Source organism: Eschrichtius robustus, chromosome 8, assembly GCF_028021215.1.
Source record: "Eschrichtius robustus isolate mEscRob2 chromosome 8, mEscRob2.pri, whole genome shotgun sequence".
In the NCBI taxonomy this organism is placed as follows: domain Eukaryota; kingdom Metazoa; phylum Chordata; class Mammalia; order Artiodactyla; family Eschrichtiidae; genus Eschrichtius; species Eschrichtius robustus.
In genome coordinates, this window is record NC_090831.1 from 97826718 (window position 1) to 97844300 (window position 17583).

General features: G+C 38.9%; 1 protein-coding gene across 3 annotated transcripts in view; it reads right to left on the reverse strand.

Moving 5' to 3' along the window:
• CTTNBP2 (cortactin binding protein 2) overlaps positions 1-17583 on the reverse strand; it is a 154053-nt gene that overhangs the window by 31543 nt on the left and 104927 nt on the right. For all 3 annotated transcript variants that reach the window (XM_068549358.1, XM_068549360.1, XM_068549359.1), the window contains 3 exons: positions 15112-15387; positions 12404-12499; positions 11101-11180 (listed from right to left, as the gene is read on the reverse strand). In XM_068549358.1, the coding sequence (XP_068405459.1) occupies positions 11101-11180; positions 12404-12499; positions 15112-15387 (452 nt within the window). The remainder of the gene's footprint in view (positions 1-11100; positions 11181-12403; positions 12500-15111; positions 15388-17583) is intronic.

The window sequence follows — 17583 nt, forward strand, 5'->3', positions numbered from 1 at the left end:
CTGAGGTATAATAAATATACATGCTCCATGCTTCCAGCAGAGGGCTCTAAAGATGGACAGGTAGGTAGGTATTATAGATGGACAGACAGGAAGGCAGACAGATTTTTTGGGGGGAGGAGGAGGTAAATATCTGAATTCTGTTGAAAGGAGATCTATTTTTTGAAAAACAAATTCAACTTCTAAAATGTGAATTGTAGTCACCAGAATTATCTTCTAAGTGCATGCTTACAGTGTGACATTTCTGCTCATTAGGAAACAGACACTGGGCTTTTTTATCACAGTTGGTACCAATCCCTTTTATTCTTGTGTCTTCACAGCCTATTCAGGAAGCTCTTATCACATGGCAATTAGTGCTTTGTGAGGCAAATGAATTCTGGATTAAATGGAAACAATGACCTCCACAAAATCCCATCCATCCCTTTATTTTTTTCCCTCCACAGTGTTTTTCTGCAGAATGGAGTTTACCAGAGGAGCTACAGTCTCCACTAGGGTCAATGTAGCACCTGCAATGTGTTTTCAGACTTGTGGCATTATTTTAAAGCAATAAGCTTCAACTTTTGTTTGGAGTTTCACTTGTCAGAGTCTGAGGAAAAGCTTCTACTACCCTGAGACGGTTTTAGGCCAAGTTGTGTTGAGATGCTGAACTCAAAAAAGAATGAAAAATAAAAGGTCTTTACCAAGCTAATAAAATTGGAATGCTTACAGAATAAAGGGACATGCTTTATAGCTAAGATGTTCATTCCAACCTCTTCTGGAACTTAATTTTTAAAGAACTGATTTATATATGACTTTAGAGCCACATACAGTTACTGTCAACTTATTCATGTAAAATCCCCCCAAACAATATTGGCACATCCAGCATCAGGGATACACAAAACCAGAGTCTTTCATGTTAGGGGTTTTAGGCATTTGCTGAGGTCCCTCTTTATAGAATAGGTGTAAGAGAATAATGGAATTCAAGAGAAATTAAGTTCACACACAGAGGGACACCCATACTATATGCTTTTTAAAATTAGCTTAGTGAAACCATAAAAGCCAAGATCAGACTTGGTTACTAACTCCAAATAAAGATAGGCCCTCACTTATTAACAGAGAAGTAGTAACTTGGGTGTTATAACTATTTAAAAAGTAAAACTATAAGATATAATTCTTGGATATAATTTCCCCCTTGTCACCTCACCTCTGGCACTCATGAACGCTTCCTGCTCCAGACCTCCTCTGGGCTGACACTTGCCCTACTGGCCAGAATCTTCTTGCACTGTAACCAGGGAAGCCAAGGATCCACTGGTGTTGGAATCACCTCTTCCTCATACCAGGAAACTGGCTTCCTTCTTCCACTAGGACCTTTCCCAGCATTGCCCCTCCATGCTCTGAATAATCTCAGGCTAAACTGGGTCATTTGCTAAAGGGTTTGATGAGCTTTTGTGGGCCATCTTAGATACGTAACCATCATTTACAACATTACTTCTATGGGAACATGGCAAACTTATTTTGGGAATGTATGAAGCTAAGTAGAATCTCCTAGTGATGATTCTTCATGATGAGCATGGCACATACTTGAGTGGACAGCCAATATAATTCTCAAGAATTCTGTCCATGGGGATTCAGAGTTCTACATTTAAAAATAGGGCTCAAGGGACCTTCCAGATGGAGGAGGAGTAAGACTTGGAGATCACCTTCCTTCCCACAAATACATCAGAAATACATCTACATGTACAACAACTCCTACGGGACACCTACTGAATGCTGGCAGAAGACCTCAGACTTCCCCAAATGCAAGAAACTGCCCACGTACCTGGCCGTGTGTCTGACAGGGTCTTGGTGATCCAGCTGGGTGTCAGGCCTGAGCCTCTGAGTTGGGAGAGCCAAGTTCAGGACAGTGGTCCACCAGAGACCTCCCAGATACATGTAATATCAAATGGTGAAAGCTCTCCCAGAGATCTCCATCAAAACGCTAAGACCCAGCTCCACTGAACGACCAGCAACCTACAGTGCTGGACACCCTACGCCAAACAACTAGCGAGACAGGAACACAACCCCACCCATTAGCAGAGAGCCTGCCTAAAAACATGGTAAGGTCACAGACACCCCAAAACACACCACCGGATGCGGTCCTGCCCACCAGAAAGACAAGATCCAGCCTCATCCACCAGAACACAGGCACCAGTCCCCTCCACCAGGAAACCTACACAACCCACTGAACCAACCTTAGCCACTGGGGGCAGACACCAAAATCAATGGGAACTATGAACCTGCAGCCTGCAAAAAGGAGACCCCAAACACAGTAAGTTAAGCAAAATGAGAAGACACAGAAATATGCAGCAGATGAAGGAGCAAGGTAAAAACCCACCAGACCAAACAAATGAGAGGAAATAGGCAGTCTACCTGAAAAGGAATTCAGAGTAATGATAGTAAAGATGATCCAAAATCTTGGAAATAGAAAGCAGAAAATACAAGAAATGTTTAAAAAGGACCTAGAAGAACTGAAGAGCAAACAAATAATGATGGACAACACAATAAATGAAACTAAAATTTCTCTAGAAGGAATCAATAGCAGAATAACTGAGGCAGAAGAAAGGATAAGTGACCTGGAAGATAAAATAGTAGAAATAACTACCACAGAGCAGAATAAAGAAAAAAGAAGGAAAAGAATTGAGGACAGTCTCAGAGACCTCTGGGACAACATTAAACACACCAACATTCAAATTATAGGGGTCCCAGAAGAAGAAGAGAAAAAGAAAGGGACTGAGAAAATATTTGAAGACATTATAGTTGAAAACTTCCCTAATATGGGAAAGGAAAGAGTCAATCAAGTCCAGGAAGCACAGAGTCCCATACAGGATAAATACAAGGAGAAATACACCAACACACATGTTAATCAAACTATAAAAAATTAAATAAAAAGAAAAACTATTAAGAGCAGCAAGGGAAAAGGAACAAATAACATACAAGGGAATCCCCATAAGGTTAACAGCTGATCTTTCAGCAGAAACTCTGCAACCCAGAAGGGAGTGGCAAGACATATTTAAAGTGATGAAGTGGAAAAACCTACAACCAAGATTACTCTACCCAGCAAGGATCTCATTGAGATTGGACGGAGAAATTAAAAGCTTTAGAGACAACCAAAAGCTAAGAGAATTCAGCACCACCAAACCAGCTTTACAACAAATGCTAAACGCACTTCTCTAGTCAGGAAACACAAGAGAAGGAAAAGACCTACAATAACAAACCCAAACAATTAGGAAAATGGTAATAGGAACATACATTTCGATAATTACCTTAAATGTAAATGGATTAAATGCTCCAACCAAAAGACATACACTGGTTGAATGGATACAAAAACAAAACCCGTATATATGCTGCCTACAAAAGACCCACTTCAGACCTAGGGACACATACAGACTGAAAGTGAGGGGATGGAAACAGATATTCGGGGCAAATGGAAATCAAAAGAAAGCTGGAGAAGCAATTCTCATATAAGACAAAATAGACTTTAAAACAAAGACTACTACAAGAGACAAAGAAGGACATTACATAATGATCAAGGGATTAAACCAAGAAGAATATATAATATTGTAAATATTTATGCACCCAAAATAGGAGCACCTCAATACATAAGGCAAATGCTGACAGCCATAAAAAGGGGAAGTCAACAGTAACACAGTCACAGTAGGGGACTTTAACACCCCACTTTCACCAATGGACAGGTCATCCAAAATGAAAATAAATAAGGAAACACAAGCTTTAAATGATACATTAAACAAGATGGACTTAATTGGTATTTATAGGACATTCTATACAAAAACAACGGAATACACTTTCTTCTCAAGTGCTCATGGAACATTCTCCAGGACAGATCATACCTTGGGTCACAAATAAAACCCTGGTAAATTTAAGAAAACTGAAATCATATCAAGTATCTTTTCCGACCACAACACTATGAGACTAGATATCAATTACAGGAAAAAATCTGTAAAAAATACAAACACATGGAGGCTAAACAATACACTACTGAATAACCAAGAGATCACTGAAGAAATCAGAGGAAATCAAAAAATACCCGGAAACAAATGACAATGAAAACGTGATGACCCAAAACCTATGGGATGCAGGAAAAGCAGTTCTAGGAGGGAAGTTTATAGCAATACAATCCTACCTTAAGAAACAAGAAACATCTCAAATAAACAACCTAACCTTACACCTAAAGCAATTAGAGAAAGAAGAACAAAAAAACCCCAAAGTTAGCAGAAGGAAGGAAATCATAAAGATCAGATCAGAAGTAAATGAAAAAGAAATGAAGGAAATGATAGCAAAGATCAATAAAACTAAAAGCTGCTTCTTTGAGAAGATAAACAAAATTGATAAACCACTAGCCAGACTCATCAAGAAATGAATGGAAAAGACTCAAATAAACAGAATTAGAAATGAAAAAGGAGAAGTAACAACTGACACTGCAGAAATACAAAGAATCATGAGGGATTACTACAAGCGACTATATGCCAATAAAATGGACAACCTGGAAGAAATGGACAAATTCTTAGGAAAGCACAACCTTCTGAGACTGAACCACGAAGAAACAGAAAACATGAAGAGACCAATCACAAGCACTGTAATTGAAACTGTGATTAAAAATCTTCCAACAAACAAAAGCCCAGGACCAGATGGCTTCACAGGCGAATTCTATCAAACATTTAGAGAAGACCTAACACCTATCCTTCTCAAACTCTTCCAAAATATAGCAAAGGGAGGAACACTCCCAAACTCAATCTACGAGGCCATAATAACCCTGATACCGAAACCAGACAAAGATGCCACAAAAAAAGAAAACTACAGGCCAATATCACTGATGAACACAGATGCAAAAATCCTCAACAAAATACTAGCAAACAGAATCCAACAGCACACCAGAAGGATCATACAGCATGATCAAGTGGGGTTTATCCCAGAGATGCAAGGATTCTTCAATATCTGCAAATCAATCCATGTGATACACCATATTAACAAATTGAAGAACAAAAATCATATGATCATCTTAATAGATGCAGAAAAAGCTTTCGACATAATTCAACACCCATTTATGATAAAAACCCTCTAGAAAGCAGGCATAGAGGGAACTTACCTCAACAAATAAAGGCCATATATGACAAACCCACAGCCAACATTGTCCTCAATGGTGAAAAACTGAAACCATTTCCACTAAGATCAGGAACAAGACAAGGTTGCCCACTCTCACCACTATTATTCAACATAGTTTTGGAAGTGTTAGCCACAGCAATCAGAGAAGAAAAAGAAATAACAGGAATCCAAATTGCAAAAGAAGAAGTAAAACTGTCACTGTTTGCAGACATGATACTATACATAGAGAATCCTAAAGATGCTACCAGAAAACTACTAGAGCTAATCAATCAGTTTGGTAAAGTTGCAGGATACATAATTAATGCACAGAAATCTCTTGCATTCCTATGCACTAGTGATGAAAAATCTGAAAGAGAAATTATGGAAACACTCCCATTTACCACTGCAACAAAAAGAATAAAATACCTAGGAATAAACCTACCTAGGGAGACAAAAGACCTGTATGCAGAAAACTATAGGACACTGATGAAAGAAATTAAAGATGATACAAACAGATGGAGAGATATACCATATTCTTGGAATGGAAGAATCAACATTGTGAAAATGATTACACTACCCAAAGCAATCTACAGATTCAGTGCAATCCCTATCAAACTACCAATGGCATTTTTCACAGAACTAGAACAAAAAATTTCACAATTTGTATGGAAACACAAAAGACCCCGAATTGCAAAAGCAATCTTAAGAAAGAAAAACGGAGCTGGAGGAATCAGGCTCCCAGACTTCAGACTATATTACAAAGCTACAGTAATCAAGACACTATGGTACTGGCACAAAAACAGAAATATAGATCAATGGAATAGGATAGAAAGCCCAGAGGTAAACCTATGCACATATGGTCACCTTATCTTTGATAAAGGAGGCAAGAATATACAATGGAGAACGACAGCCTTTTCAATAAGTGGTGCTGGGAAAACTGGACAGGTAGATGTAAAAGAATGAAATTAGAACACTCCCTAACACCATACACAAAAATAAACTCAAAATGGATTAAAGACCTAAATGTAAGGCCAGACACCATAAAACTCTTAGAGGAAAACACAGGCAGAACACTCTATGACATAAATCACAGCAAGATCCTTTTTGACTCACCTCCTAGAGAAATGGAAATAAAAACAAGAACAAACAAATGGGACTTAATGAAACTTAAAAGCTTTTGCACAGCAAAGGAAACCACAAACAAAACAAAAAGACAGCCCTCAGACTGGGAGAAAATATTTGCAAATGAAGCAACTGACAAAGGATTAATCTCCAAAATTTACAAGCAGCTCATGCAGCTCAATATCAAAAAGCAAACAACCCAATCCAAAAATGGGCAGAAGACCTAAATAGACATTTCTCCAAAGAAGATATACAGATTGCCAACAAACACATGAAAGAATGTTCAACATCACTAATCATTAGAGAAATGCAAATCAAAACTACAATGAGGTCTCACGTCACACCAGTCAGAATGGCCACCATCAAAAAATCTACAAACAGTAAATGCTGGAGAGGGTGTGGAGAAAAAGGAACCCTCTTGCACTGTTGGTGGGAATGTAAATTGATACAGCCACTATGGAGAATAGCATGGAGGTTCCTTAAAAAACTAAAAATAGAACTACCACGTGATCCAGCAATCCCACTACCGGACACATACGCTGAGAAAACCATAATTCAAAAAGAGTCATGTACCACAATGTTCACTGCAGCTCTATTTACAATAGCCAGGACATGGAAGCAACCTAAGTGTCCATCGACAGATGAATAGATAAAGATGTGGCACATGTATACAACGGAATACTACTCAGCCATAAAAAGAAACGAAATTGAGTTATTTGTAGTGAGGTGGATAGACCTAGAGTCTGTCATACAGACTGAAGAAAGTCAGAAAGAGAAAAACAAATACCATATGCGAACACATATATATGGAATCTAAAAAAAAAAAAAAAAAAAAAATGGTTCTGAAGAACCTAGGGGCAGGACAGGAATAAAGACACAGACATGGAGAATGGACTTGAGGACATGGGGAGGGGGAAGAGTAAGCTGGGCCGAAGTGAGAGAGTGGCATGGACATATATCCTCTACCAAATGTAAAATGGATAGCTAGTGGGAAGCAGCCGCATAGCACAGGGAGATCAGCTCAGTGCTGTGTGTTCACCTAGAGGGGTGGGATAGGGAGGGTGGGAGGGAGATGCAAGAGGGAGGAGATATGGTGATATATTTATATGTATAGCTGATTCAGTTTGTTATAAAGCAGAAAGTAACACACCATTGTAAAGCAAATATATTCCAATAAAGATGTTAAAAAAAAAAAAAAAGAATAAAAAAAATAGGGCTCAGATCAGGGTGATCTACTCATGTATTTTTCTAAATATAATAATTATTCACATTCATTGAATTATTAACTTACAGGGTTATTAATAAGCTAATAAAAGTTGCAAACTGGCTAAGAGAAAAGTTTGAGTTAATAAAAAGTTCAACTATTATAATGTTATTAGTGATTCAAACTCAATTAAGTTAAATGTCTCCTATTACTCAAGGATGGAGACTTAAAATTCACTTGTATTACGTAACTATTCAATGAAAGTATTTAAAATTAACATCATTTAAACAAAACCAAAAAGCCTGATTTAAAGGTTTCACTGCGTTTGGTTTCCTGCATAAGGACTTTAATACGTGCATTTTATTTAGCACATAGTAAAAACTGCTTACTACAATTATGCCTTAACCAATAGGTTAATAACTAGCATAAACTCTGATAACACGCATGAGAATAGAAGACAGCCTAGGTTCAATTCCTTAGATTCTACCACTTTCTTGCTGAGGACCTTGGGCAAATTACTTTGAGTCTTGGTTTATTCACCTGTAAAATGGAAGTAACTGGTATAAGTAGCTACCTCATAGCAGGTTTAAATGAGACAATCTATATACTTAGAAGAGAGCTTGGCATATACAGGCATATCTCGGAGACACTGAAGGTCTGCTTCCAGACCACTGCAATAAAGTGAGTATCGCTATAAAGTGAGTCACATGACTATTCTGGTTTCCAGTGCATTTAAAGGTTATGTTTATGTTTATACTATACTGTAGTCTATTAAGTGTGCTATAGCATTGTTTAAAAAGCAATGTACATACCTTAATTAAAAAATAGTTTATTGCTAAAAAATGCTAACCATTATCTGAGCCTTCAGTGAGTGGTAGTAGTAATATCAATGGTCACTGACCACAGATCGATGACCACAACAAATATAATAATGAAAAAATTTGAAATATTGGGAGAATTACCAAAATATGACACAGAGACACGAAGTGAGCAAATGCTGGTGGAAAAAATGGCACCAACAGATTTGCTCTACACAGAATTGCCAACAAACTTTCAATTTGTTAAAAAAAAAAAAAAAAAGGCAGTGCCTATGAAGTGTGATAAAGTGAAGTGCAATAAAATGAGGTATGCCTGCAATAAATACTCAATAAAAGTCAGGTATTACTAGGTTTGCATATCTATCATATAGATTTTCAACAATTCAAAGACACATCAGTATGACTATAGTTACTGTGCCACTGGGTGGATATGTCACTCTAGCTCAAGTTCTACCAGTGGCTTCCTATCATAACTGGAATAAAATTCAAAGTCCCCACCTTGGTCCTGCATGATCAGGCTTCTGGTCGCCTCTCAGACCTCACTGCCAGTCTAGACACTTTTGTACCAGCTGTTCCCTCTGCTTCAAACACCCTCCCCAAGGCTACAACCTTCACTTCATCTAGCTTTCTGTTTACATATCATCATAGGAAGGTTTTTCCTAACAACTCCATTCAAAAGCTTTCTGCCACCCCTTCCATTAGCTCTTTACCTCCTTATCTGCTTTATTTCTCTTTATATTTATAATTAGTACTGGGTATCACATTACAGATGTATTTATTCATTTGTTTTTTATCTGTCTCCCTCCACTAGAATGTAAGCTCCATGAGGTCAGGGAATGCATCGTATACATAGCTATATCCTGTAAGTTTCTAAAACATTGCTTGCATTTAGGAGGCTCTCAACAAACAGGTGTTAAACAACTGAATTAAATAACTAAACCGAATACAAAAATGCATCACACATGGTTGATCTCCATGAGGGGTTTATTATCTTGTATGGAAGAAGAAACAGTCACAACGATTCTGTGTTATTATTGCCTGAATCACTTTAAAGTGATTGCTAATGAGTGACAAATTTTCATTATCTGCATCCAAGGGTTAATTGTTGGATTTAAAAAAGCCCTTTGGGTATACTCATTAAGTTGACAATAGAACTCACAGCTGAGTAATTTAGCCTCTGGTTTGCTGGTCATCAGGAGCTAAACTATGTTTTCTGCCTTACGAGGCACACACATAAATGTACTTGGAATGTGCCGTATATAGCGTGACTAGCAGACATTTCATTTGACAGACCTACTCAGTCAAGGCTAAGGTGCAGTTGTAATCAGCTGCATCACCTTTGTAGTCATTTTATCATCTAAACAGGTAAGTGAAAAGCCCTGATTCTACCAGCTGATTCTACTGAAAGCCTAGGCTCACATTCCTGAAAACCAGTTGGTCACACAACTTCAACCTTCACTGAAGCAAAGGAATGACAGCTCTCCTTCCCATTTCTATGTAACACTCAGGCTTACTGTGATGCTTCAAGACGAAGGAAGCAAATTGCAAAAGCAAAAAAAAGAGTGAATGTATCAGATTTAGAAGACACCATCTTTCCTAAACTGCAAAGCCTCTGAATGTTTATATGCTACTGTGGCTGCTTGTACAAAGGTCATTCCCAATGGTGAGCCTCCCGAGATCAACTGAATAATTTTGAAAACTTCTTTATATCAGGAACAAAGACATCAATTCACAGTTACTAGAAACAACTTTTGTAAAAGGTCAAACCCATTCATTTTTTAAAAAGCTTTCCAAATTAAGGCAAAATGATTGTTTACTTAATGTTTTATACCTTCAATATTAGTTTTAGATGTGTCTCACACACAGAGACACACATGTGTGTCAGGGACTTGCACAGTCCTGGCTTTATCGCTCACTGGCTCTGTGGCCTTGAGCATGCTATCTTACCTCTCTGCTTCAAGTTCCTCATCTATAAAATGGATGGTGTTTTCTACCTCATATTGCCTGCCATGTAATAAGTACTGGACAAATGCAAAGCATTGAATTTATCCATTTTGTATCTAGAATTTACTACTCTCTCCTGATAATCATATTCTCCTCCTTCCTTTTCATAACAGAACTACGGCTTTTAGCTTGGTGCATGGTTGCCCAGCAAGACCACACTCCCACTAGGCGTGGACAAGTGTCTAAATTCTGGTCAATGGGATGTGGGCAGTAAAGGTGTGTATGGCTCCTCTGAAAGGAAGGAACTTGCCCTCCTGGCTCTCCTCCCTCAGGCTGGAACCTGAGAGCAGGAGTGGTGACTGTCGGACCAAGCCCACACACATGACGCCCAGGGGTAGCAGCCCTGGAGAGGGAAGGTGCTAAGACCCGCAGGGCTCACCCTGCGCCTTCCTCCTCCCTGGGCCCCTCATCTGCTGGGACTTCTGTGTTTGAGAAAAATAAACTTCTATACTGTTTAAGCTATAATTGTTTCTGTTGAAGTGGCCAAATTAATACACTAACTCATGCTAGCATATTTACTCAATTTTAAATTATAAAAGTTCACAGCCAGGCATCTTGAAATCTATAGTCATTCTCTTCCATATTGATGATCAATTACTTGATGTCAAGTCCTTGTTAGGGGAAGACACCCTCCTCCTGCCCAAATTAAAACACTTGGCAGGTCACAGGTAGTGTCTGGGTCCTGGCAATGGACACCTGGATGACTGTGACAGAAATCCAGAAGGAAGATACCAGCAGTTGTCCAGGGAGGGGGCTGTTCAGGAAGGTCATGAGGTCAGAGCACAGGGTGTGTGTCAGGGCTGGCAGTGTAAGACCCCACTTGGCAGGTCCACCTACCAGCCTGAGGTAGTTCTGTAGCATCTGCAGAGGGATCATAGAGGCATAGGTCACGCTACTGAGGCAGCCTTCCTGCGGCCCTGTGAGAAAGAAGCAAATGGAAGGAAAAATGGGCTCGTCTTGTGAACTGTATAAATGATCAAAACATAAAAGAGCCTATCATAAAAGATACAATATGTTCATTGACTTATGTAGGCAGAGCTGACATTTGGCCAAGAGGCACCAGTGTGCCTTTACCATCGTGAAAATACTGTAACACTTTGTATTTACTGAGAGCCCCTGTCGCTGGCCTCCCAAGAGCTCCCAGCTGCCCCTACCTTCCCCCGGGAGCCCACCCATCTCCTGTCAATCACTACCAGGGCATTCAGATCCAGGCTCCAAAACTATAGCTTGTATTTGCTCTGATTGCTGGATTCAATATTTTACTGTTTATAAGCAAATGTCATCAGAGATAATCCCAATCCTCAGAAAGTTCTAGCCTTGCCAGCATTAATGTACGGGTGCATTCCCAAACTCTGTCCCCTGCCCCCGACCCCCTTCCGTGTTCAGCCACTCTCTCAATATGGTGTTTCAGCCTGAAGGAATTTTCTGGAATGGTCTCACACTTTTTTTAAACTTAAGTATCATTCAAGCAATAAAATAAAACTTTATTAGTTCAAACTGAATTTTTAAAAGCTCCATTCCCAAATCTGGGAAATGCATGATGAAATCAGTAGCCTTTTAGAGTTAAAGGCTGAGAAATTGAGAATTTCTATACTACTTACTAGCTTTATGTACTCAGACAAGAAAATCAATCTCTCTGAGCCTCAATTTCCTTGTACGTAAAATGAGGATAAAATAAATACCTATCTTAATCGGGCTGTTGTAAGGATTACATGAATTTACACTTGTATTGCGCTGTAAACGACAGAGCCTAGCACAGAGTAGATGCTCACTGAAATTAGCCTGTACCCTAATAATCACATTGGTCATACATGGACTTGACAGCAATAAAAGAAAGACACTGCTCTTAACATGGTATCTGTCACTCTCTTATAAGCACATCAGTTTGTTCCTAAAGAGAAATGCAATCAGAATCTCAGCAATCAATGATCAGGACAGACGTCACCACAGGCATAAGAAACATGACTTTTGATTTTTCCTCTTCTTAAACATTTCAAAAAACATCTAATTACTTAGTAGTGGGAGTCACACATGCATGGCCTGAGGACACAGGACAAAATCATGCAGATTCAGAGCCTGTGCTGTGAAACACTCATGATGCAAAGTCTCTCAACCTCACCTCAGTCTGGAATACCCTTACCTGACAAAAGTGCAGTGACCTGCTCTGCTTTATTCGTTCTCATAAAGTCCCACGGGGACTGGGTGAAGCTCTGACCTGCTGACCACGGCACATTTCCTAGTTCAAAAAAGATAAAATGAAATATCAAGAGAAGCTTAAAAGTAATTCTTCTTATAAGAGTCAATGAACGATCTCCTGTGTGAGACCCCAAAGGACTCCAGAGCTTAGGCTGTCAGAGACACAGACAGACTATGGAAAGAGTCACACAAAGGGTTAACTCCCAATTTTTGTGGATGGTCAAGAGGAGGCCTTCAAGCTACAGCCTTCTCCAAAGCTTTTCTTACAAGGGATTGAAAGAAACCTGGAGGGTGAAAATACAACCAAACACGCCCAGGGTGAAGTTTTCAAGAACAAAGCAGATCATAACCTTTCATGGTTCTTGCAGTGCCTGCTTCACAAAGCCCGAGCACTTTGGATGAGATAACAGGTCCTTTATGATCTGGTCCCTGCCCCACTTTCCACCAAATTTTTGGATTCTAATAAAAAGAGTGAACTTCAGGGGCTCAGAATAAAGCAAACCTTTTCACAGTCTGTGCCCCCTGCTCACTCTTGCTCAAAAAAGGGTCCCACTTCGTAAGTGTCCACTCTGGGGAGGTATCAGTCCTCAGTACTTGTTTCCATCTCTTCCTTCCACAGATCAATTCTCAAATACCTATTCTCAGCACACCTCCAACACACATGCATACCCTACCTGTAACTCACTGCTTCTCTGTTGCCCTTGGTCCCTTTAATCCAGTTGAGGTTATCAATAAAGTTACTTACATACATACATAATAACAATGGTATGCAGGCATACCTCCTTTTATTGTGCTTTGCTTTATTGCCCATTGCAGAGCTTGTGTTATTTACAAACTGAAAGCTCTTGACCCTGCATGGACCAAGTCTATCAGCGCCATTTTTCCAACAGCAATTGCTCACTCTGTGCCTGTGTAACATTTTGGTAATTCTCACAATATTTCAAACGTTTTCATTCTTATTATATTTGTTATGGTGATCTGTGATCAGTGATCTTTGATGTTACTATTGCAAAAAGATTATGACTTGCCGAAGGCTCAGATGATAGTTCGCATTTTTTAGCAAAAAAAGTTTTTTAATTCAGGTATGTACATAGTTTTTTTAGACAATGCTATTGTACACTTAATAGACTGCAATACATTATAAATAATTTGTATATGCACTGAGAAACCAATACATGTGACTCGCTTTACTGGTGTATTCTGTTTATTGCGGTGGTCTGGAACTGAACCCGCAATATCCCTGAGGTATTACCAGTTATCAACTGGCCACAGCCAGGTACTAAACGAAAGCCTTTACCCACAAAACTCAATGATTTTTAGATCTGAAATGCTACTTGGGTGCCCCGCACCTCGGGGACAAGAATGAACACCGGAACGGTCAGGCCTTAGCAGCCACTGCTCACGGAAGTACCCGGATCTGATGCTGGTGAATCCCCATTTGCCTTCCCCAGTTTCCAGATTAGCTGGATGAGGGCTGAGGGTGGAGGGCCATTTCCTTCAAAACATAGCCGTGAGGACTTCGTTTATTAGACCCCTGGGCAGAACCACACCTTAAATAATACTGCATTTTCTGGACAAATGTGTTCCTGAGAATCATTTATGACTTATTTTTTTAAGGCACTTCTAAAATTATATAATAATTCTTCTGTAATAATTATTTTATGATTATAACAATGATCCATAAAATTAAGTTGCGAATAATTTGCTTTAAAAGTTATTGATAATATACGTTTTGAAAGTGATTTAGCATATATTTGTGAACAAAATAAAATACTTTCTAATATAATAAGCTGATACATTAATCGCATGGGGAAAATTGCCCTTCCCTCAATCTTGACTATTCTTTTGCAACCTGGTGCTATTGAAAATACACAGGCTTTCCTATCAGACAGACTGGAATTTGAGTCCTGTGTGACCTCAGGCAAGTTAACCTGTAACTAGTTATGTGTAAATGAGCCTGCTGTAAGGACTCACTAAGGTCTGTATATAAATAAAGCTCCCAGCACAGTCCTGACATCACGGGAGGTTCCCCAAAGATGTCAGTTCTCCTAGTTCGACAGGAAAGAAACTAACCAGGGACAACTAACATTTATAGTACACTTACTATGTTTACCAGAAAGCAAATCTTATCTTTTTAAGTTCTTTGGAGTCCTATCAAACAGAAACAAGCAGGTATCACCCTGACTCATCCCAAGTGGGAGCTTTGACTGTATCTTCATTAAAGTGCTTCTTCTAACTCTGGACTTTATTAGGACTCCCATCCAAAGGTAAGGTGTTCATACACTACTGCATCTCTGGCATAGCCCAAGTACAAACTTCGAGCTGTGTTCAGAGCTTGTATATTAGCAAGCAGCTGCAATGTGGTTAGTTTCTTGCATTTATCAAAATAGCAAGTGCAATCACAAAGCCTCATCAAGGGCTTTCATATTCTTTACTCTCTGGGTATTATTTGAGGCATAAAAGCATTTTTATACCAACAGGCAATATTATGTAATGGTTGCATTATGAATACTCAAGTTTTTCAGCACCAGCAGCTGCCACAAGTGAGCTTTGAATGTATTTAATCAGTGAACTACGTATCAGGTTAGGGAGCCCATGAACATAAATAAACCCAGAAATTTAACTTTCCCTTCATTGCAGGACTGCTGATACCTAACGTGATGGATCGCACGCTGCTTGCACCGAGGCCAATGCTAGAGTCAGTGGTGCTATTAAACGTCACGTCTTCCAGACTCCACCATCCATCAGAAGAGATTGCTTGGAAATGATTTGTCAGAGCTTGACTCACTGCTTTTGAAAAATCATCCCATGATGTCTGTTTGCGAATATTTAAAGCACATATTGTGTTTTCACATTCAAAATCGTCGGCACCGTAGTTGCCTGGTTGAATCTCACCCACTGAAATCCTTAAGGGTATTTTAAGAGCATCTGTTGGAAGAATGAAAGAATTAGGGGAAAAAAATCCTGACAGGAAAAAAACCAGCAAAAATCTCACGTAAAACAAACAGATATAAACATTTTAAAAACAAAGCAAAGGGCAGCTATCCTATTTTTTTTTAAATATCATCAATTGAATATTCGTCTACTGGAGTAAATTTTGGTCTCCCCATCTCTTCACAGTTTCTTTGGAACCATGTTGCTTGAACTGTTTATCTTTCCTTGTCTCTTTGGCCGGTTCTACTTCCTTGATTCTTTCCCTTCAGCAAGGTTCTCAAATTCTTTCAAAAAGCATCTGAGAAAACTAGAGCCCTCTCTTGACCTCTCTATATCACCTTTTCTCCTCACCTTCATTGATAACATCATGAAGAAGGCAGGTTACAGCTGCGTAGGTCAGTGTGCTTAGGACAGTGGTTTCAGACTCATACAGACCTTGGGCTGGGCCTCAGGGTCAGCTTTTTCTACTAGCCATGTGTACTTGGTAGATGGCCTTGATCTCTCTATGCCCCAATTTCTTCCATAAAATGGAAGGAACGTACAACTGAGTTGCTATGAAGAATAAATGAACTCATGTTTGGAAGGGATTTAACACACTATTTGTTTAACACATTATCTGTCAACACACTATCTCACAAGAACTAGTAAGTACTTGATAACTGGTGAACAGTGCAGTAGAAGCTTTTAAAATGATCTTTCCAATCTCTCTATGACACCAGCTGACTGGGGCCCCCTCCCAGGTGGATAGCTCCCCATGTACTTGTTTTCATGAACTGAATTATATGCTTACCAAGAGCCACTTGTGTTTAATCCCAAATCTTCTATGTCCGTTGAACTCATTACTATAATTAGTAAATTAAATATTCCAGATACTGATGAAATGAGTTACTATTCCTATGAAAATTAGAACACTTTTGAGACTGAACAGAGGAGTTGCTATAAACAAGTTTTTAGTGAGATATGGATGAGACAACTACATAAAATTAGAAAAAAATTTAATTATCTCTAGACAGATACTGCCTTCAGTTTGCTTCATAAATATGTTTAAGTCCTCAAACAACAGAAACCACAGACAAAGCATTAAAGATGTGGTTTGTTCAAATAAGAATACATGGCACTTCAATCAGCAGAACCATATCAATATAAAGAGCTTCACCTAAAAGTTGATGAAACAATTACTTGGTGTGTTTTAAATTAAAACGAAATGTTTAAAAATATGTTATTTTTATGATCCTCTTCTTGAACTGACTTTTTTCCATTAACTGATCACCTAACTAGATTTTATTTTTGGTCTTCATGTTACTTAGCAGCTTGTGACACAGCTAATCTCTCTGCTCTCTGATACACTCCTCCTGGATTTCCTCACACCTCACTGGTCACCCTCTATTGTTGTTCCTTTGCTGGTCCCTCCCCTTCTTCTAGATTTCTTAATGACAGAGTCTTGCAAGGCTTGTTTCTCTTAGTTTTTCTATCTGTGTTCACTGCCTTTGAGACCTCATACAGTCCCATGACTTTAAATACCATCTCTAGACTGCTGACTCTCAGATTTATAAATCCAGCTCATACTCACTCCAGAATTCTTGCTGACTTGACATCTCCTACATAGATGCCCTAACAGACATCTCAAATTCATAATTCAAAACATAACTCCTGATCTTCATTAGCAAAATCTGCTTCACCCACAGCCTTCCCCTAGACAGCTGATGGCAATGCCATCCTGCCAGCTGTTGCCATCCTGCCAGTTGTTCAGACTGAAAACCTTGGAATTATCCATGAATCCCCTCTCTTGTACCTCACACCCAACCCATCAGAAAGTTCTGTTGGCTCATCTTTGGCTATATCCAGAACCGAAATGTCCTCATTTACTACAATCCTGAACTGAGCTGCCATTACTGGCTCTCACCTGGAACACTACATTAATGGCCTAACATTAGGCCTGTGACTTCCTAGTTTTTCTTTTTGACAAAGCAGCCAGAGATACCATTAAAACGTACACTATTCTTAATTAGGAACATTGCCAGGGTTGGCCTTTTACAATTAGTATGAGATATCTTTGATTTTATCTTTTCTTAATAGTTATTTTAAAAAACTTTTTATTGGCATATAGTTGATTTACAATATTGTGTTATTTAGAAGCTCACTTATGTTTACTAAGTTGATAAAAGCAAAATTTAAAATGAGATAGCTAAA